We start from the raw sequence: 23395 nt of genomic DNA, 5'->3' as shown, positions 1-23395 counted from the left end.
TTATACTTTTAGGAGGCATTTGGAAAAAAAACATAGCACATTAACAGTGTCTGAAGCTGAAGCTGGTACAAGTAACCTGTCTAAGTCAAATGACTGTCTCTCCTCCAATCAGGGAGCTTTCTCGTCTTAGAAAACTCTGTCAACTATCAAAGGGTACACTCCCACATTTGATGAATGGGCCATAAAATGCCATCCATGATATGCAGGCAGATTCAGGGAATACCCAATTGCCTTTTTGGGGATCAGGGGATTATTTTCTTCCCTGCTGCAGCAATTTGGGCCATGCTTTATAGGAATGTTTTTGCCTTCCTCTGGATCAACTCTGCCTATAGGATTGTGTATATGGAGGTTTGATACTTGTTTTTTGTATTGGTTAAACTAGATGAGCTTGTTCCTATATTTCAACCTAACCGTGTCTGTGTGCATAGCTATGGAAGTACAGCAGAGAGCCAATAGCGATATCTGCTGTATGTTATTAATGAGCCCCCTGGAGATGACATTTTCTACAGATTTTTGGAATTTTTTTAATTATTATTAGCAATCTGTTTTTCTTAAATTTTTTATAATATTCTGTACCTTTAGACTTGGCTTTCTTTTCTGCTTTACTGTGGCCATATTGGGTTTTTTTTATTACTAGAACTGTTATTCTTGTAGAGAATGCATTTGTTACAGCATACATTTAATGTATTCTGATATAACAAGACTATAGATTCCATTATTGTTATTATGTTATATTATTTTTCCCTATTTTAGGAATGCCAGAGGAGAATGAATTATCTTCTAGATGTATTTTTATTTTCACCACAAGACCTTGCCCTAAATTCGACAGTGTTATTGTGGCCTAAAAATATTAACCCTGTTTTTGATAAAAATGATGAGGTAAGTGAGGTTAAAAGGGAAATGAGATAAGGTACTCTTAAAATAAGTTGCTGCAGTTATCAAAAGTCCTTCCTGATAAAGTGGGTTTTCCATGATACACATGAAGTATTGGTTTATAAAGACCCGTGCACAGGATGAGAATATTGGATGAATGATTATCCGTTTTTTGTTTTTTTTACCTGCTAGTCTCCATATTGAAAACGAAGAGGGTACTAAAGCTACAAAAACTCTTGTACGACATAATAAAAATTGATGTGAAAAAGTGATGTAATGTATGGTTTTGTATCATATTTGCAGATGAAAACTGCACTGATAAAACAAAAATTGTACGATCTGGTATCGTACGAGAAAAATGTTCGCGTTTGTCTCCTCAAATAATTTTAGACAAAAGCTGTGTACTAACGATCAGATTATCCTATGATTGCTTCGAAAGCAGTATTTTTCAAAGATTTTCTGATCGTGTGTACTAGGCTTTAGTTTGCATTCCTTTTTGGCTGGCTAATTCTTTGTTTTTCTCTCTGGGGTTTTCATTCACTTCTACCCTATCCAGTGCATGAAATTTCCTCTTTAGCTCAACTGTTTTATTCTTTTACCTTTCACATGCTTTCTGTTGCACATTACTGAGCCTGAAAGTGAGTACTGGCTTATTTCCTGCTGGAACACCAAAGTGGTTCAACTTCCATATGTGAAGTCAAGAGGGGGGTAACATTAATAGTTTCCTACAATGATATGTAAACTATGTGTATGTCTGTTTACTTCTGTTGGGATTTTGGAAATAGTGGGAACTTTTATTAACTGAAGGAATTTAAAGCAGCTGAAAAGTGTTCTGAAAACTCTACTTGAGCAATCTTAGTTAAAGTGGTTGTAAAGCTAGAAGGTTTTCTTACCTTAATGCATTCCATTAAGGTAAGGGTGATGTAGTTGTTGTAGGTGTCGATGAGGCAGGGATTTAACAAAATGTCAATATAAATTAAATAACTCAAGCGCTTACTATGGTGCATATATAGCAAAAAATACACATATATATAAATATAAATACTGTAGCTGCTAGTGCACACAACCCATGTCTCAGTGGGGCAAATAAGGAAAATAAAAGTGAAGAAAAATATGCTGCGCTACATAAGCTCGGCTAACCGTCACCATACAGAATGAAATGCAAGGCAAAGCACAGGCCCTTCTTTGTAAATGCAATTGCCTGCTAAAATGCCGTAGCTGGATCGGTTTCACAAATACTAAACTGCTGTCCCAATGAATGGGAATGTCGTGACATCATACGTACGCTCCCTCTGACGCGTTTCGTCACTAATCACGTGACTTCATCAAGGGGATGCGATTGTGGGTTCTAATTGTTATCTCCTGACTAGAACCATTTTGGCATATTGCATTAGCAAATGCCTCATTGCAAGAATAAATAAATAGGGTAAGAGGGGGCACCCCTGTGTTGGCCCATTGTTAATATGGAAAGAGTCAGACAGCAAGCCCTTTACTTGCACACATGCCATCAGGAAGGTTATAAAGGGCCATATTTTGTCAATGACTGTGGTGGGGAAACTAGTGTGTAAAAGGGAAGCTTGTAGGAATCACCTATTTACCTCTGCAGTACAAATACAACTTGTTCTTTGTGTATGAGAGAAAGAATATGGGGTGTTACGCAGTTGGCTATGTTTTTAGGTTAGATTTCAAAGTCCACATTAATAAGGGAGATGGGGGCTGTAGATGCTGCATTGAGTAGAATCTTTGCCAGGTTTTAGAGGCTCCCTAATATAGACTTCTGTTCAGTGTTTAGGGAAGAGACATTCGTCAGAGGCCTCATTGAAAGATTGCAGGAGCAAGGGGGTTAGCAGGTCTTGTTCTCCCCCGCAGCTGCTGTCATATTATAAAATTGGCGTGGATGTGCGGGGCACACACACACACGCCTGCATTATTCATTCACAGAGATCTGTGAATGAATGAACCACAAATCCCATCTGCCACCAGGGCAGATGCCTTGTAGTTCAGCACCCTTATAGCTCATTGACATTTCCTTTAGCTTTCTAGCAGAAAACCTGTACATAGGTACAGGCAAGAAAGCTGGAGGGCATGTCTGCAGGAGCCTGACATTGCACCTACGATCCACTGATTGCAGGTGCAATGCTTTGCAGGCTCCTGTAGAAAAAAATCATTAAATGCATATTTTTTTCTGCAGCAAGGGGATTGATGTACTAAAGGCAAATAGAATATGCACTTTGCACTCTGAAAGAGCAATTGCTCTAGAGCTTAATAAAGTGAGCAGAAGCTCTGTTGACTTCCATCATCCAATCATGTGCAAGCAAAAGTATTTTTTTTTTCAATTTTCCTTGCACATGATTGGGTATTCCTTACAAAGTGAATCTTTATCTCATTTACAAAGCTCTGGAGGATTTGCACATGCAGAGTGCAACTGCACCTTGTATGGTGCACAGTCTATTTGCCTTTAGTAAATCACCCCCTATATGTGCATTTATTTTCCCACAGGGTGAACTTAACCCATAAACCTTTATTATGAAAGAGAAAGTCAGGGAAGAAGCTTGCGTTGGCCAGGTACATAAATGAGTGGTTTTATGTATGTATGTGAGTGTTTGTATGTAAGTGTACAGTATATATGTATGTGAAATGCCTTATACGGGATAATGCTGTGCACTAGGGTGCATATTCTCCTGATTCCTGTACTCTGTACATTACCCACTCTTGACCCCAACACAGTGTATATTACATACGCCTTATCCCTGTACTCTGTGTACTACATGATGTCTCATGTGACAGTTCTCTAGCAGCCTTAAAAATAGTTGGCCCTTTCGGAACAATTAAAGTCCAAGGATGAGGGGAATACAGGAGGGAGTGGTAGAGGATTCCCCTAAGCCACTGTTGCACGGCTGTAAGCTTTGGGCTTTAGAGTGTTGATGGTTCTCCAGTGTACCTTTTGCTAAAAGCTGTGTCTTTTTCTTAAAGCTGATTGAAAAGGCCAAGCGTAAAGGTGAGAGTGAACTACTGGGAAAAAGAGAGAAGCTAATGCTGGAGCTGGAGAAGCTGTCACGTCGGATGGAGGAGTTTGCAGAGTGCTCTGAGCTGGATATGATGCAGCAGGTGGGACTTATATGTTGTAAGGTGCCTTCATCTATTTGCTTTATGTCTTTCATCTTCCTTTCCGAAGGATAAGGAAGGCAAGAGCAGACAGTAATGCATTCAATTGAACTAGTCCTAAATGTAATAAATATTTCTATATTTTTTTCTTAGTTGTCTGTTGTAATTTCATGTTTTTTTAAAAAAAATCACAAGGTCAGACGTGATATTAGGCAGATAATGCTTTTTAACTGGAAAGTCCAGTATACTTCTAGCGAGCATATGCAGTAATTTGAATGGCTATTGCAGTAGCTTTTGTGTGATGATTAAAGAAGAATTCATGGACAAGTTTGGTATTACTATGAACTGGAGACCTACAAAAAGTGCCAAATATGACTAAATAGCACTTTTACCTTGAAATGGGAAAGTATCTGATCTGCAGTTCAGTATCTGTTCCAACCTATATTAAACCAAAATAAAATTCCAAACTAAATGTGGAAAAATTAGACCTTTATGGGCCCTATAATCTACTACCTACCTAAACAAAATCTGAAGATGCAGTGCATAGGGTAAGGTGGAACCCATAGGGGAGGAACAATTTAGGGGCATGAACCCTCCTATAGGTATGGGGATGTACTCCAGAGGTTATGTTTACCCTTAACAAACAATAAGAAAAAAAATGTACATTATACTGACCAAAAGAGTAATTAAAGAATATGTAAACCCAAGATTTTATATTCCTGATATGTGCCTGCTGTACCATGTAGTTGTATGAAAAAGTATCCTATTCTCTTTGTATTGCTTTGTCTGTGTGAAATACTTGGTGTTCCTGCCAGTCCCTCTGCTTTCCTATTGAAGACTGACAACACTAGGCAGGAGAGCACATGGTGGTCGTTTTCTGGCTATGCTGGGAACTCAGCCTGCTCTACCCCAATGATCAGATTTCTGCTGACACCCCCCCTGCACAGCCATTCACTGGGAAGATTGGTATGCTGAGGTTTCTCCTCTTTGAGCTCCCTATGCAGTTGAGAATAGAGGGTATGTGTTCACTTATAAAAAGGTATTTAGTATGTTTTATATGTATACATACATGTTTTGCCTTTCATTTGTTTTTTAAACTGTATAAGTTGTTTTACAAGGTGAAAGTTTACATATACTTTAAGGGACTATCCTGGAGCATAGTTTTTTCTCCTGGTTCAGATCTGCTAAGCTATGTAATACTGGGAAATAGGAGTGGACAGTTTTTTTTTGTACTGTTTTTATGTGCCTGAGTGTTAAAGCAGCAAGGACCCAATAAACAGCCCAAATCTTATCTCAGAAATTATTGTTTTTATTCTGATATTGCATTATGCTTTTTGTGTGACCACTTTATATGCAAATAATGTTTAGCAGAGATTTTCTTTAACATCAGAATTTACAGTCTTATCATCTGTAATGTTCAATATGGTTGCAGTATGTGGCTGACGTGAGAACAGTTCAGAAACGAATTGTAGATGCCGAGGAAACAATGGCTTACATTCATAAAGAAGAAGCATTGTACAAATGGGACCTTACCACCTACCCTGAGCTGGACGCCTTGAAAGTTAACATTGACCCATTCCAGAAACTGTTTGCCCTCATTTATAAATGGCAGAGGACTGAAAAGAAGTATGTGCTTGTGAAATGCTAAGATACATGCTAAGTTTAAATTCAGAAACAAATATATTCATAAATGTAGATTTTTAGTGTATTAATTACGGAAAATATCTGTGGCTTGTAATATGTTCTTTTCTTTTCATGATGATATCTAAAGGATAATTCATTAGACAAGACTCAATTGACTATTCTCACCCTCACCATCAAAAATGTATGCGCAAACACATTTCTTAGTCCTGTGGCTTATGGTTGGGCAGCATTCCTGTCTCCAAGGGGCTTTATAATACTGCGCATAACCCAACTTTCTACAGGCTGACCTGTATACAGCCCACTGCCCTCCCAGAAGAACAAAATGGTGCCCATGTTAGGCTAAAGCACTTAGAGATAGATGATTGTCTGATCTGTGTTCTTTGTTCATGTATATAATGATACAGTAGCTTGGAAGGGTAAGGAGGGCTAAGTGGATGTTACTTAGTAGAAAATGCAGTCTTGGTGGGTCCTGTGTACCCAGTCCTGCTGATGGAGTGAGATTTTAATAGAACAAAGCTTTTTTCTTCTTTCAGTTATCTGTTTTCTCTTTTCTTTAGGTGGATCGATGGAGCTTTTCTTGACTTGAACGGAGAAAGCATGGAAGCTGAATTGGATGAATTCTTCCGAGAGGTGTATAAGATGATGAAATTATTCCAGCAGAAGGAAAAGAAGGCAGAGCAGGAGAAGAAGAAGACAGGCCCTCGTAGGTCACTGACAGATGATAAGGTGGAAGAAGAGAAAAAGGAAAGCCGCATAGTTCTTATGTGTTCTTCCATCATAGAGCAAATCAAGTCTTTTAAGGTATGCACATCAGTAAAATTTAGCTCTTACTAGCATATCTGTGTATATGGGCTCGGCGTAAACCATTTGTTTTTCTTTCGAATAGCGTGTGGATGGGTTATAATATCTGCCAGGATGTTATTGATGTCTACATTGGGGAGGGGGGTTCTGCTCTATTCCTGTCCAACTGATGGGGTCACCATAACTGTAAATAGGGGAAATGTGTCCCACACGGAAACAGACAACAATAAATACTTTTTTTTTTATTATTAAAGTGGGGAAGAATTAGGACATCTGTAGGTTTTTACTGCCGTCTGCCTCCCTGTTGAGGAAATACACACAGGAAATTAAGTAAACTTTTCCCAATTAGGATAGAACCAGCAGCGTCGGCATTAAAAATTGGGTGAGATTCTGTAATTTCTTCAAACTTTTTAAAACATAGAAAAAAATAGTCTACAGTTTCACTTTGCTTTTACAATAAACTTCCCCCTTTCTGGCATAACATTTCCTTCACTTGCTTTTGACCGGGATCAAAAAGAAATAACCCTTTTTGGGCAACAAGTCACACCTTGGACTCTGGTTTCTTCCTACCACCATGTGACAGCACTGGGCAATCACCAAGCCCTGGGACTATCACATGCTTCTTCATACCTGGATGGCTGAGCAGAGTTCAGGGCCAAAAGGAATGTAAGTATTTTCACCTGTGAATAAGAGAAGTTACATGAAGCTGTTGTTTTTCCCTGCGTGGATAAAGCACATGTTCATTTTATGCTAGCGCACAGAAAAGTCCTGGGGTGATTGACTAGAGGACATAACTCTTTTGTATGGTGACATCCAATGTAAAATAAGAACCTCTGTGTGAATATTGCTTACATGCAGAGGTTTAGAATTATCACTACTGCCCCAGTGTATGGAGAAGAGATGGCAGGAGAACACTTTGACATCTTGACTTGATGATGTGAATTCCCCAATATCATTAGCTCCTGTGGTCAAGCTTTCTTATACTTTATCTTTTAACTACATCACTGCATTTGGCATGTGTCATGTTTATTGTGAGAATTGTCCATCTCTGGTGGCTCAACCGCTATATCTTCTATGAAAGTTATGGTTTATGGTTTGAAATTCTTCTACTTAAAACATTACATCACGGTTAAAAGTTAATAAACAATGCAACTGCTTGTTCTTTAAGGGGGCATATCAATGTTCTCTTAGTCCTAATTTGATCTCTTGAAAAGCAATCAAGTGCCTATCAATCAAAATATTCCAATCTTACCAACAGACACCCCATTAATCCCATCTATTGACCATGGATATCTACTGAAGTCAACAGATGCCCAAAGACAGGCAAACAAAGCCAGATTGTGGTGAAATATAGAGGATGAGGATTTGTGGGGCTCTCTTAGTTTGGAAACCAGAGCATGCTGGCTAAATAACTTGCACTTGCACTCTTCACCATTAGGCTCCTAGATTTGATTCTCATCAAGGACAGTATAAGCACAGAGTGACTGTGTTTTTCTTGGGCAAGAAGAGAAAGATTTATCTTATAAAATTTTAGGGTATATCCTGTGTCTTCCAACTGCCTGTAGTTGGTGGCAAAAGAAATTCACGATAAGTTAATTGTTGTGTCACAGGATTTGGTAGTGCAGTATCCAAAATATTTCTGTGTACCATCACCATTTTTACCTTTTCATTATTCTAGGTGTGCAGTTCATTTTTTAATGTTTCCTCTGCAGGATTATATCCCCGTAGTGAGCATCCTTTGCAACCCAGGCATAAGGACCCGTCATTGGGATCAGATGTCGGAGATCGTTGAATATGACCTCACACCGAATTCTGGTACCACCCTCAGAAAAGTTCTAAAGCAGAATTTAACACCTTATCTTGAAAGATTTGAGCAGATTAGTGCTGCAGCTAGCAAGGTAAGATATGATTTATCATCCCTTACAGTAATTATTGACCAGTTTTTAGACTTTCTAGCTTATTTAGAAATGTTGCTTGGGTCATTCTGTAAAGAAAAAAATAGCATTTGATTCTTGGAGTGCGTGCAGCAGGCCCAGATATAGGGGGGTAGTTGGGTGAGCTCTGCCTCTCCCAGATTTTAGTTGTGCCCCCCCCCCCCCCAGATCTTTGAGAGTACACCCAACTGATCTATCAGATTTGATGGAGACAATTGATGTAAGGGGGACTCTGATGGGGACAGTTGATGTAAAGGGGCACTTTGAGGGGGGAACTGATGTAAGGATGCACTCTGATGTGGAAATGTTATCTAAGGGATATCCTGATGAGGACACCAGTGTTCTCTGTTCACACTTGCACTTCCACTGCACTACCTGTCAGACGTTACTTCTGGGTTGTGACTCCATGGTACAGAAGCATGCTGAGTGAACAAGGAATTTTGGTTCCATACATCTCTATCACACTATTTACATTAAGCCCCCTGATTTTTTACTGCACCCCCAGATCAGATAGGCTAGATCTGGCCCTGGTGTGCAGCTCAGTTATTGACTCTTCAGCTATTGAATGGGCAGTACAGAAAATGTATTTTATGGTTTATGATGATAAAGACATTTTCCTGTTTCTTCATTAGGAATTTTCCTTGGAAAAGGCAATGCATACAATGCAAGACATGTGGGACTCCATTTCCTTTAACACCAGCACTTATCGGGAATCAGGTGTGTCCATCCTGTCCTCAGTGGATGAAATCCAGACCATTCTAGATGACCAGATTGTCAAAACACAGACAATGAGAGGATCCCCTTTCATCAAGCCTTTTGAGAAAGAAATAAAGGTACATCAAATATTCATTTATGGGCTTTTTTTTTTTTTTGCAAACAATTAGACTCGACTGTGCAGTAAAGCCTCTCGGGTTGAGTTACATACAGTGTTTGAACAGGATTAGTTGACATTTACCAGGCAATATGTGGAGGTTTCAAATTTGATGGAGCTGACTTAAACACATGTAAACTCTCATAAATAACTTCTCTTATTTGTTCAATTTTGGTCTGTTAAAAATAAAATTGCAAGTTTTGTTTGATAAGTGCAAAACATACCTGTCAGAAATACTGACACTGATAACTTTCTTTACACTGTGCCTGTGCTGCACTTTTATAGTTACCATTGTTCCCAGCTATCTCCTTGGGCTACAGAGCTCCTCCTCCATTTTATGGAGAATTGATAAGTGGGCGATGCTCTATAGCACTAAATGACCTTCCTGTCCTGAGGGTGACAATTTTATTCCATAGATACAGTAATGTAAGTGATTGTTGTCATCCTCGAACAAGTATTTTAGTCTTTGTTAACCAACTATAATATGTTTAGACAATTATTTTGAAACAGAAATATCTAAGTACTTGCTGTCTTGTAAAGCTGGACATTTGGATGTATAGAGAAAGCACTACAAAAATCAGTAAAATATGAATTATGATTGGGGCTATACCAGTGATGTGTTTGATAACCCACTGAGACACATAATTATTATTTTACTTTTTGAAGGACAAACCTAAATTACAATTTGATTTATATTGTTAAACCTATTTATTTATTATTTATTACAGGTACTTATATAGCACTGTCAATTTACACAGTGCTTTACATATATATTCTACATTCCGATCAGTCCTTAACCTCAAGGGGTATACAGTCTAAGGTCTCTAACTCACATTCATACATACACATACTAGGGACAATTCACCTACCAGCGTGTCTTTGGAGTGTAGGAGGAAACCGGAGTACCTGGAGGAAACCCACTCAGGCACAGGGAAAATATGCAAACTCCAGGCAGGTGGTGCCGTGGTTGGGATTCGAACCAATGACCCTAGTACAGCCAGGCGGAAGTGCTAACCATTTAGCCACTGTGCTGCTATTTATGTTGTCATATAGCTGAACGCTTGCAGAAATGTACACTCTGTTTTTCGTGCATAAAAGTGTCTTAAGGCAAAGTAATCTGTAATACCCCTAGTATACAATTAGCTTGTCTGGTTTATGATGTTATTCAAGGTTAGAAAATGAAAAACTGAAATTGATTGGTTAAGTAGACAGATCTTCTTTGAAAATAGTTTTATTCTAAAGGCCCAGTATCATGATGTTCCAATTTTTTCATCATTGGACTGTAATAAAATTCATACTCTTCTTACTGTCAGCAATGGGAGGAGCGCCTGATCAGGATTCAGGAAACAATTGATGAATGGCTGAAGGTGCAGGCTCAGTGGCTCTATCTAGAACCTATATTCTCCTCTGAGGACATAATGCAGCAAATGCCTGAGGAAGGACGGCTCTTCCAGACAGTGGACAGAAACTGGAGAGAAATCATGAAACATTGTGTAAAAGATCCCAAGGTAATATTTAGTATTTACTGTGCAACGAGCTGGTTGTAATTTTTAAGATATGATAAAAGCTACTGTTGCATGATTGAGTGCAAAGTGAATGTTCAGGTCATTAGTCAGTAGACACTACTGCAGTTATAATGAAACTGGCTTTGTGTTTACCCCTACCCATCCTCGCATACTGTGATGCAGATACATTATTTACATCTCCCCTATGACAGGTAGCAGCTGACATTGTGCAAAGCTGCTTCCTGTAAGACCAAGCTGTCACTGACAGATTCAGCCCTGATAAAGGTAAAGAATAATTCAGAATGGTTCCAGATCGTGTGATCAGTGAATCCGAAAGGCAGGTTGGAGGCTGCATTCACAAAATAATTCTTCAGCCTGCAATACTACTGCAGCCTGAAGATAGCTCTGTTCTTCTGTTTAATACTGTAATTGACATACACAGTTGCAACCCTGTGATGCTTGATTGTAATTGGTGGGCATTGCTTTCTTCGTTTAATCCCTAACAATAGCCTAAGCCTAACATAACCTAACCAAACCCCTCCTTAGGCAGGTCATACATTAACTAATTATCTTTTTCTTCACAGTCAGTGTTGATGGGGGAATTCCTCTCATTTTGCATTGTATTCTGACAGCAGGAGGTATCCCAGTTGTTACAATACAATGATCACTGCTTGCGGCTATAGCTGCCAGCATTGATCTAATGAAAAAAAACAACAACAGGCTGGTTATATTGAAGTCGGTGGATAGATTGACTGCTGTACAACTAGGAGCCTGCCCATAGATGAATTAAAATGTGGCCGGTTTCTGCTGAACTGACCAAATTTCGCTCCATCTATGCCCGGCTTTAATCCTTATATCAGTATACTTTTCCTATTTACTGCTGAAGGGAAGCTGAGTCCTGAACCAAAATCTAAGAACAAAATATCCTGGCACATGACAGGGTTTTTAACTTCCATTATTTTACCTGGAATATTCTAACATATTTAAATTGGTCTTAATCACTTTATGTAACAGGATCCAGATCAACACTTTTTTCCAGTCTGAATGCTTTAATATTGTCTTGCCTTACATATGTGCTTTTGCTAACAGCAATTTATTATTGTCACCTTCTGTTCTAGGTTTTAAATGCCACCTCCCTTACTGGGCTTCTGGAAAAGCTGCAAGACAGTAATACGCTCCTGGATAAAATTATGAAGGGACTTAATGCTTATCTGGAAAAGAAGAGGCTTTTCTTCCCTAGGTAAACTTAATTTATGCATGTTTTTCTGGTTATAATATGATGGGTCCCTATAGAGCTTATTCTGCAACTCTTATTTCTTTGCTTTAAAAAAAAAAAGAAAGAAAAAGGGTTTTAACCCTTTCCTACTCTATTCAAAAATACAAAAAATGTTTGTCATTAGATAATTTCTTTAATATGCCCAGACTGCAGCTTTAAATAACATGAACAAAGCGCTCCGTTACATAGATAATAGTATACAATATATTTTTTTTTCCAGATTTTTTTTCCTGTCCAATGATGAAATGCTGGAGATTCTGTCTGAGACAAAGGACCCACTCCGAGTTCAACCTCATCTAAAGAAATGCTTTGAAGGGATTGCTAAACTAGAATTCCTTCCCAACTTGGATATTAAGGCCATGTACAGCTCTGAGGGGGAGAGAGTGGAACTTATTCAGACTATTTCTACCTCGGAGGCACGAGGGGCTGTAGAGAAATGGCTCATCCAGGTGGAGGATGTAATGCTGAGAAGCATACGTGACGTTATTGCCCGCTCTAGAATGGTACGGTATTCAGTGAAACCTTCCTAAAGCAGTGCAAGCCTTTTATCTGTCTTAAACTTTTTCAATAAGAACTGTTTGTGTTGCATTTTAGTTCCATCCACATTCTTTGATGGTGCTCATGACCCCACAAACAGTAACCTCTACTAAGTCTCTTTATGCCATTGTAAGCACTGAATTGTGCTATAATGGGTAAAGGATGCTGAACATGTAACACTTTATTTATGCATAGAAAGAAATTATCCAACAACTGACCCGGTGCAGATAGCAGTACTCACACATTTCGCTTTCAAAGGAGCTTAACCACAGATAAATCATGATCATGTACAAAAAATACGCTAGAACCACTATCTGCAACAGGTTGATTGTTGGTGCATCGCTATGCTTCAATAAATCAAATTGGCTTTTATGGTATGTGGCTTCCCACTCTCTTTCTTTTGATTATTAAAGAATGAATTGTTGTGTTATATGTTGCAAGCACATAATAAAGTGAACTTGAGCCTTGCCTATGCAGCCCCCCCTCATACATATACTCACACACCCTTCACTCTGGTGACCTGTTCACTGTCAGGAACGGAGGTGATCCAATATTTTTGGATAAACGTGATTGTGTGATTCACTCTTCACTTACTTTATATAATTTGCTTTTTGATTGCTAGATTTATGTGTGACTTGTGGACATTGGAGTTTAAAGTAACCATACAGGAATGTGTGTATGTAAAAAATTGATTTTACACTAGTCAGTTTTTTAAGAGCACAGCCTTACCTCTCATGTATAAAATGTGCTGCTATTTAGCTGTACGCGCTTACTATAAGAGCAGAGGTGTCAGATCACTGTCAGGCTGTAAGACCATGATAGAGACTAGTCTGTCTCATGTCTGTGCCCAGAAATATGAATAGAGGTATTCTCAAGACTGTTGAAAGAGGGTAAAATTCTCAGTTGTCAACACTGAGCTCAGGCAGGGGAAGGTGTTGCAACCTGGCTCTTCAGCTCTGACAAGGAGAGAATGCAAGTAAATACTCAAAAATCAAGTCATTCCTGTGAGGTACGGCTGCACTAATATAACAATTTAAGAGTGGAGATTCAGATTATTAAAATTATGCCTGTTGTTGACTGTTTCTCATTATAGTAGATGTAAACCCTAACTGGATGACATTTAGTATGCCAAAGTATGTCAAGTATATCAAATATCATAAACAGTTGCTTTATTCTTTTTTTGTTAAAATGCATTTTCACCTTCTTTTTTATCCTTTTTGTATCTCAATGCTGCTGATCACCTCCTGCCTCTGTGAAGCCACTTTTTGTGTACATGCACTGTAGTGATGGATGCATGTCATTGCTCAAGGTGGGCTTCCTGAAAGTGACAACAGTAGTGACGGCAGTACAGGTCCTTGTAAACAGCATAGCTGCTTGTAGTCTCCACTGGAATGCTCTTAGGAGCTAAAAATATGAATGCAAGTTACTTGCTAGGGGGAGAACCTCTGGGAGAATTGGGGATGGAAAAGGATCTGGGGGTCCTGGTACATCACAGACACAGCAATAGCATGCAATACCAAGCAAGCAAGGCCAGCAAACTATTAGTGTGCATTAAAAATGATATTTACTCAAGAGGTAAAGCTATAATTCTACCACTTTACACAACGCTGGTTCAGCCACATCTTGAGTATCTCATCCAGTTCTGGTCACCAATCCTCAGGAAGGATGTGTTGGAACTGGAGAAAGTCCAGAGAACAGCAACAAAGCTAATAAGGGGACTGGAGGAGCTCAGTTATGAGGAATGACTACAAACAATAAACTTATTCTTACTGGAGAAGAGATGTTTTAGAGAAGATATGATCACAATACAGATCTTTTAAATGGTCACTCTAGCATTTGGAGGAGACTATTTAATCTTAGGTCTCTAAAAAAGACATGGCCACACAATGAAATTAGATGAGAAATTGTTCAGTCTTAAACTGCATAAGGGTTCTTTACTGTTAGAGCAGTAATGATGTGGAACTCCCTTCCTCAGTTGGTAGTGTCAACAGATTGTAGAAAAATTCAAGAAAATTTTAGAAGTGTTTTTTAGCAAATATGTACAGAGATATGGAAAGTGGTAGTGACATACACACACACACACACAGGTTGAACAAGATGCACCAGTTTCTTTATTCAACCTTACTACCTGTAACTATGTGATCACGTATGACAACACAAAAGAGAAATTGTCAGGCCGGGGCACAGCATTGTCAATTGTAACAGGAAGTGCCTGAACAAGGCTGTCATGGCAAAATCATCAGTTGTTATTTTGCTAAAAGCTGTAGATCTAAAAATAATAAAAATGAAACTTTTTATTGGAAACAAAATTAAACTGCTGAAACAAATATAAGTTGTTTTATTGGGTCTAAATACAATTAGCCAATAATTATATTTATGAAAATAAAATTTTCTTCTCCCCATGAAATAGCTGCCAGGCTTGCTGAAGCCATTGTTGGGATATTGTTCATATTTGATTTCCCTTTTAACTCTTTATTGTATTTATTTTATATGTATTGTAATATGTAAGATTATTTTGCTTCTTCAGGCATACCCAGAGACTGCTAGAAAAGATTGGGTGAGAGTATGGCCGGGACAGGTGGTGCTATGTGTATCTCAGATGTTCTGGACCAGTGAGGTGCATGAAGCTATAGCTAGCGGCCCTGAGGTAAGGAAATACAATAAACACAAAATTCAGCAGAATTGTAAACTTACTTAATATTATGTTTTGTGATTCCTATTTTGATAACATGAAAATTACACTATTAAAAGATCATAGATTACCTATCTAAATTTTCCATCAAAAACACAAGGAAATGGCTGCTTTCAATTAAACTGTACACTGAGCTAAAGCTGCATGTGTCAGTTGCTGTGTTTTTTTTTTTTTTTTTTTAAACAAAGTAGAAGTACTGAGGAAGTACCGTATATGCGTATAGGATAGATCTCTATGAATACATAAATATAATCTGTGTAACAATGAAACAATAAAAGGTGGATCTACAACAAATCCAATGTCTGGTCTGTTGGTATTTGTATACTGAAAGTTTTTCAAAGGTAGGAGAGGTAACATTGTCTGCAAGAGTTAAGACTGAGTTTCTCCAGAAGTTCCACACTTTATTAAATTTTTCTAGGCAATTCATATTAATACTTATTTTTTCTTATGGAATTATTTGGTGAGCCAAAATGATCCATTGGTGTAAATTAGGGCAGGAGATTACATTTCAGGCCATAGAATTTCTCTCTAAAATACTCATGGATTGTGGGGCCATAATTCCTCATTTAGAATATCAAGCAGGCAAATCTCTAAGGTGTGCAAAGTAGGGGCACATTTATCAAGGTCCATCAACATGTCCATCACCAGAGACCAAAACATAGAGAGTACAGGGCATGACCATATCAAGTATACAAAGTCTTGGGTTTAGAGAGAACAGACAGTTTGTATGGGATAGTTGGCCCATCTGATGCAGGTGGGTCAATGTTAGATATGTTTGGTCAGTAATGTACAGTTGAATAAATTTATAAATAACTGCCAGAGATACCGACACGTGGGAACTCCAAATATCTCCAGATCTCTCAATCCTCAGCTCTAGCATTCGTGTTTGTCACTATTCTTTAATCACCACTGGAGTTTTGTCAGGTTTTGTATTACGCAATTGAGAGTTCAAGGTGGATATCAGCCCCTTAGGTGTCTGAAATTTAATAATCCCAATCATAGGGTACTGAGATATTCAAATATTTAAGGCCTGAAATTGATTGGTTAGGGCATGTTGCAGTTGTAAATAGCAATTCAAAATGCAAATTAGAAAGGCAAATTAACCATGGAGTTGGGCATTTGTGCCCAACTGATTGTAAATACCTCTCTGGCCCTTCAAGCTGCAGTGTTCAGTGAGGACAAAATGCAATTTTCTTGACTTCTGACCAGATGGACTTGGCTGGAATCAGAAGTTAGGAGCTGGATACAAATAAGTTAGGGGGCTCTAAGTGAATTAACAGCTGCCCAATATACTTGGGAAGGTGTTTCCTATCCTGATAATATTGATTCAGCTATCTACTAAGAGAGGGAATTTAAAGGCTAAGTTTACCTTTCTTCTAAATTCCAGTTCACCTATGTACCAATATAGCATTAATGTATTTCTTTTGCAGACAAAAAAAAACTTTCCTTTTTTTCTACACATCCCTTACCTCAGTGTCTACATTGTTGTATAAAAAAACCTCTCCATTTCTTCTCCCTAACTTCCTGGACAGACTTTAGGTCATGACACAGGAAGGAGTTGATCGGCTGACCTCATTAGCACACACTTTTCATCATCTACCCCCCTACCTACCACCGATTTCCAGGTGCACGTTTTTTCATTGGATGCAGCTGCTGTTTGCCTGTTGTTAGTGGGATGGTTCCAACAGGACCACCTATGGCTAAAATTCACTTTGTGTATGGCCAGCTTTAGTCTTCCACAGTAAGAGAGCTGATAGTCAGAGACTCATCAATTGTAGTGATTTTTATTGTCCAACAGAAGGTTATAGTTAAAGGAGAACTGTGGGAAACAACATACACATACTCACCTCTATGTCTGCAGCTGTGATGCTGCAGCTGTCCCCCACTGTCTCTAAATCTGAGAACTGAGTGCTGAGAATATGACCACTGATCGCTCAGTTCACTGTCTGCACTGAGCAGAGAGCAGTGACTGCTCTGCCCCTCCAGTGCTCACTGGAGCGCTAGGCTGGAGAGAGGGTGGGAACGGATGGCTCAGGCCTCCATTGAAAGTCTGAGCAAGCTGCCAATCAAGCATCTGGGTGGACCCTGGCATTGTTGTCAGGATTCTTCCAGTGTCTGGAGCATCTTTGTGACGTCAGGTTTGGCTCGCTTGTTGGCTGATTCTGGGTCACAGGAGAGCACAAGAAAGTGCACCCTTGTACCCACAAGAGAAGTATGACAAAGCAAGCTTTGGTCATACTTTCTTTTAATAAGCATCTTTTTTTACAATCTCTTTTAAAATATAGATTGAGCTCCCCTTGCCCCAGAGCATCTGCATGTGATGCTACTGTATGTCAGCAGTTACACTCTTGTCTTAGAATAAACCTGTGGTAGAACACAACTGTCAATCACTGCATCTGAAAACAAAAAAGTAAATGTCTATTTATATGCAGATTTTATAAATGAATTGTATCATGTTTCCCCGAAAGTAAAACCTACCCCGAAAGTAAGACCTAGCGGTACTTTTTGATGTACTGCTAATATAAGCCCTCCCCCGAAAATAAGACCTACTTCCACCAGGGGCGGACTGACCTTCGGGCACTGCCCGAGGACCCTGGGTCACACTGGGCCCCATGAGAAGCTCAGTCCGTCCCAGTATGTGCCGCTTCTGAAATAAGCAGGCATTGAGGGGACAGACAGTGAGGCAGGCACTTCGGACACCTCTCCTCCTCGGAGTTTCAGCAGAGGGGCGGGTCCACATCCCTGCCACGGCTGCTGAAGTCAGAGTGCTGGAGGGGAGTATGCAGCAGGTAAGTATGTAATCCCCCGACCCTGGTGACAGCACTGCAGCTTCATGTAGTAGGTAGGGGGGAGAGAGGGGGGGAGTTGAGAAAGAGGGCAGAGAGAGAGAAGGCAGAGAGGGGGGGAGGGGCTTGCTTTAAAACGTACCTTTTTGTGCAGCTGGTGGAGAGATCAGTTAGGTTGCAAGCCGACGATCCCCGCAGGATGGATCGGATGTGTGGATTGGGGAGGATAATGGATCAGACTCCGATCCATTATGCTCAATCCGCAGATCCGATCCATCCTGCGGGGATTGTCCGAGGTGGTGTCACCAAGTGTTATCGCACCCGGTGACACCAAACCTAGGGATGCCACAGTACAAGAGTAAATGCTGTCTTTTGTCCAGCATAACATCGGATTAATATTTTTACCCTCAGACAACATGAATGCAAAAAAGAAAGAGCTACTCTGTTGAGTACAAAAAAGGGATCGTGGAAAACTCCCAGGGAAAGAATCTTACAGCTTTTTGTGAGAAGCATAAGCTGGATCTCCGCATGGTACGTAAATGGCGTGCAGAGTATGACAACCTCAGTCACAAGATGGATGAGGGACATGCTAAGAAGTGCAAGTGTGGATCAGGTCGGCAACCATTATTTATTGAGCTGGAAGACGTCATCTGTGAATGGATTGCTGACAGGAGAGCAAAGGCTTTGGTTGTTCATAGGGCTGATATTCAAGCATTTGCCCTTGCAATGGCACCTCACATATCGGTAGAATTAGGCTTAGCCAATTTTAAAGCATCACAACACTGGCTGGATGGCTTCCTTCGGCGATATGATCTGTCTAAGACGACCAACAACACTGTTTAAGCTGGAAGACACTGAAATTATTAAACCTGCATTAGCATTTAAGTCTTTTGTTGACAACATAGACTTTACTAAATACCAACTCTCCAACATGATTGCTATGGATTAAACTGCAGTGTATATGGGTCAAGGATCTCAAATGACAATTAATCAGAAGGGCGCCTCGTCAATCTTTATTCCCTCCACTGGTTACGAAAATACACGGGTGTCCTGTATTTTGGCAATTCGTCTGGATGGAAAGAAGGTCCCACCTCTTATCATCACTAGGGGAAGAAAGAGAAGACTGACTAAGTTTCAGGTATTTATGTTCTTGAAACAGAGAAGGCATGGTGCACTCAAACCGTTATAACAAAGTTGGTAGATTTAATGTTTCCATGTGCTTTGAAAGGTGCCCAAAGAGGTCTGCTTGTCTGGGATTCTGCTAGCACTCACCGCACTAAAGACATGAAGAACTTCCTTAAAGAGAGGAGAATAGATCAGATAATGATTCCTGCAGGAATGACAGGCTATCTCCAGAGACTTGACATTGTCAGTGATTACATTGAAAACAGAATGGATAGAAATCAACGGGGGAACTTTGTGAAGCCTAAACTGCAAGAGGTGGTGACTTGGGTGAAGAATTCATGGGATAAAATCACTGAAAGCTGTGTTGCCAATGCACTACGATCAGGCTACCTGGACAAGAAGTGTTAATTTAAGGAGAGCAGTATTGCTGCACATGAGAGATTGGGATCATTAACTCTAAAGGAATTAGAGTCAAAAGAAGGAAGGAATTGCAGGTTCAGATATGGAGAGTTATGATGATATTCTAGAACAGCGGTTCTCAACCTGTGGGTCGCGACCCATTTGGGGGTCGAACGACCCTTTCACAGGGGTCGCCTAAGACCATCGGAAAACACATATTTCCGATGGTCTTGGGAACCGAGACACCGCTCCTCTATCTGTCTCCAGGCAGATAGAATCTATACAATCTGCAGCTGTCAGACACGTGTCAATCACTCCCGGGCACGCCCCCCTCTTTGGGGAGGGGGATTTAACTCCCTCTGCCTTCGCTGATTGGTAGACCGGTCCATCCCTGATTGGTCGGGCTGTGAGCCGGAACGCACGCAGCTGTTTGAAGCAGAGGATTTGTGTGGAGATCTCCCGCAGCTCCGATCATTCCGAAGTTTCCCACCCTGAACGACCCGACCGGCCAACCGACCGACCGAACGACCGACCCCATGAACTGCCTGAACGTGGCCGATGTCATCACCCAACAAGTTCAGGGGGCAGATCCAGGTTGGTGCCTACCCCATCGTACAGTGGGGGGGGGGCTCTCATTGTACCCCCCAGATAAATTATTATGGGGGGCAGATATATAATTTATGGGGGTGATAAATTATTATAGAGGGGGAGAAGAGCAGACAAACTATCATTTGGGGGGGGGCATTTTTATAGGGACAGATTATTTGGGGGGGGGGGGGTAATCATCATTATTGGGAGCAGATGTATTTCTATGGGGGTGATAGGTCATTATAGAGGGGGGTGGGGTTATCATCATTATTGGGGTCAGATCTATTTTTATGGGGGTGATAAAAATATTTCACAATATATAATTACATATTGTTTTTGTGATTAATCACTATGCTTTAATTTGTAACAATGAAAATACATCCTGCATATCAGATATTAACATTACGATTCATAATTGTAGCAAAATTACAGTTATGAAGTAGCAACGAAAATAATTTTATGGTTGGGGGTCACCACAACCTGAGGAACTGTATCAAAGGGTCACGGCATTAGGAAGGTTGAGAACCACTGTTCTAGAAGAAGATGACATGATTGTATTTGAATAAATGTAGAAGCAGAACATAACATACGGTTGTTTGTATACTGTACATGTTGATTTGAACAGGTGTTAACGTACCAGTAATTTGTACTGTATACTTGTACTTGTTGAACTGGAATAAATGTACCATTTTTTTTTTTGGACATCAATAAAAATAAGACCTACCTGAAAATAAGCACTAGTGCATTTTTTTTTACCTAAAATTAATATAAGACACTGTCTTATTTTCGGGGAAACACGGTATGTATTGTGTGATATCCTATGATATCCATCTGAGATACATCGCAACATAGGCTATTCAAAGGTGGAGGGAGACCCCTGGAGGGAAAAGGGAGAGATCCATCTATCCATCCATTTCCTCTATACAGCACACTGATAGAGTGGAGAGACCCCAGGTGCAATATTATATTATTACAACGGTCCATTTCATATCTGGAGGAATTTTTACAAAAGGAGGAATAAGGTTACACCAGTCCTATGAGGACAACAAGCGGTTTTTGCCTATTATTTTAGGCAAAATACAAGGTGAGCGCCTACTAAGCACACACTGCACGTGGATTTTGGGAGTGGCACCTGTTGATGCTGAACTAATTGGAAGAGGACTTTGTGCACATTTTTTATACAAATATTTTTTTTTTATATTTAGATTAATTTTTTAAAAATGGACTTGGATATATTGATATGATGATATTTTGTTTTCACTAAGAATAATTAGCACATTGATATTATTATAGAGTGATATATGTGATACACAGTATAATTTTTATTAATTAATATTAACTTTTATTAATTTACACTAATTTCTCAATTTTAATTTTTATCTAATTTTTATTAATATATGGGAGCGCGACACTGCTTTATTGTTATTTTTAGTTACATAGCACTATTTAATGAGTTAGTGTGAGTGTCAGCAAACTACAGGTGGGTTTATTTATTTAATAAATTCAATCACGATCTACCATAGTAGCTCACAAGTAAGCACACTTTTAATATAAGACACTGTCTTATTTTCGGGGAAATCCACTTTTAACTTTTTAAAATGCTGTTGCAGCAGTAGAATGCATAGCAATGTATTATCTTGTGTTTTTTTTATTATTTCCTTTTCTAGGGATTAAAAAATTACTATGATAAACTTCAGCATCAGCTGAATGACATTGTTGAACTTGTACGAGGCAAGCTGTCCAAGCAAACGCGTACCACACTGGGAGCTTTGGTTACCATAGATGTCCATGCCAGGGATGTGGTCATGGACATGATAGAAACAGGTCTGTGTGCATGTATTTGAAATAGGCATGGCTGTTACAATTTATTATACTGTATATGTACTACAACAGTGCTATGATATTTCATTTACAGGTGGAAGCTCATTATACTGGTACAGGGGGGGAAATAATTATTTTATCCCCTGCAGACTTTGTAAGTTTGCCAACTTACAGTGGAAGGGTCTATAATTTTTTATCATAGGTATATTTGAAATGATTGAAACAGAATATCAACTAAAAATCTAGAAAAACACATGATACAAAAGTTATAAACTGAATTGCAGTTTAGTGAGTAAAATAAGTATTTTATTTTAAGTAATAAGTAACCAACTACAAGAAATGTCTTACCTCTGTGCTTGCCAACAAGGGTTTCTCCACCAAGTACCAAGTCATGTTTTGCTTGGGGATCAAATATTTATTTTACTCACTGAACTGCAACTCAGTTTATAACATTTGTATCATGTGTTTTTTCTGGATTTTTGGTTGATATTCTGTCTCTATCATTTAAAATACACCTATGATAAAAAATGATAGACCCTTCATTTCTTTGTAAGTTGGCAAACCTACAAAATCTGCAGAGGATCAAATAATTATTTTCCTCACTGTACGTGTCAAGGTTTAGGACAAGGGTCTCCAAACTTTCTAAACAAAGGGCTAGTATACGCTCCTTCCAACTTTAGGAGGGCCAAACTGTGGCTAGCAGGAGTACAAAGTATCTTGGTGTCAGTGGAAGTAAATAGTGTCCCTTTTTTTGTATTAGGGGGAGGAATAGTGTCCCACGATTGGTGTCAGTGAAAGGAATATTGCCCCATCATTGGTGTCAGGGGAAGAAATGGTGTTTCATCTTTGGTGTCAGTGGAAGGAATAGTGCCTCATCATGGGTGTCAGCATGAAGAAGAGTATTCCATCTTTATAAGATAGGTTCAGTGCTAAAAGTAATAATAATGAACCTATTAAGACAGGTAAATAGCAGCAATTCCAGTTCATAAACAGTTCAAAGAAGTGATTAAAGTGCTCTTTAAGGTGCTTGCTTCCTGCAGATCGGTGACTGTGCAATAATGATATAGAGAATGCGCACTCACTGGACGCGCATATATAATGCACTTGTATTAGTAACTCCAGAGGACATCAGAGCAAGCCAGGAATGGGGATGTCTTCCCTCTAAGGGGTGGGTTGTCATCAAAGGGATCCCAAGGTTGTTAAATGGAGATCCACATCTGCCAGAGTTCCCCACAAGGGGTTGAACGGGTGCTGCTCCCTGTATAGGTAAAGTTGATCCAGGGAATATCCGATTGCCTCCCGGGGGATCAGGCAGGAATTTTTTCCCCTGTACATCTTGCAGTCCATAAGAAATGTGGCGGAAGGCTTGAGAATACAATTGCTGCTATTTACCTGTCTTAATAGGTTCATTATTATTACTTTTAGCACTGCACCTATC

General features: G+C 39.4%; 1 protein-coding gene across 1 annotated transcript in view; it reads left to right on the top strand.

Annotated features, from left to right (window-relative positions):
• DNAH12 (dynein axonemal heavy chain 12) overlaps positions 1-23395 on the top strand; it is a 149813-nt gene that overhangs the window by 25505 nt on the left and 100913 nt on the right. The window contains exons 13-23 of the mRNA XM_089678745.1: positions 754-879; positions 3847-3981; positions 5411-5604; positions 6180-6423; positions 8136-8321; positions 8990-9190; positions 10542-10736; positions 11852-11973; positions 12230-12512; positions 15074-15193; positions 21804-21960. Of these exons, the coding sequence (XP_089534871.1) occupies positions 754-879; positions 3847-3981; positions 5411-5604; positions 6180-6423; positions 8136-8321; positions 8990-9190; positions 10542-10736; positions 11852-11973; positions 12230-12512; positions 15074-15193; positions 21804-21960 (1963 nt within the window). The remainder of the gene's footprint in view (positions 1-753; positions 880-3846; positions 3982-5410; positions 5605-6179; positions 6424-8135; positions 8322-8989; positions 9191-10541; positions 10737-11851; positions 11974-12229; positions 12513-15073; positions 15194-21803; positions 21961-23395) is intronic.

This window comes from Staurois parvus, unplaced genomic scaffold (genome assembly GCF_062004578.1).
Source record: "Staurois parvus isolate SC_StPar_1 unplaced genomic scaffold, SC_StPar_1.0 ptg000209l, whole genome shotgun sequence".
Taxonomy (NCBI): Eukaryota; Metazoa; Chordata; class Amphibia; order Anura; family Ranidae; genus Staurois; species Staurois parvus.
This window is presented reverse-complemented; position numbering and strand designations above follow the sequence as displayed.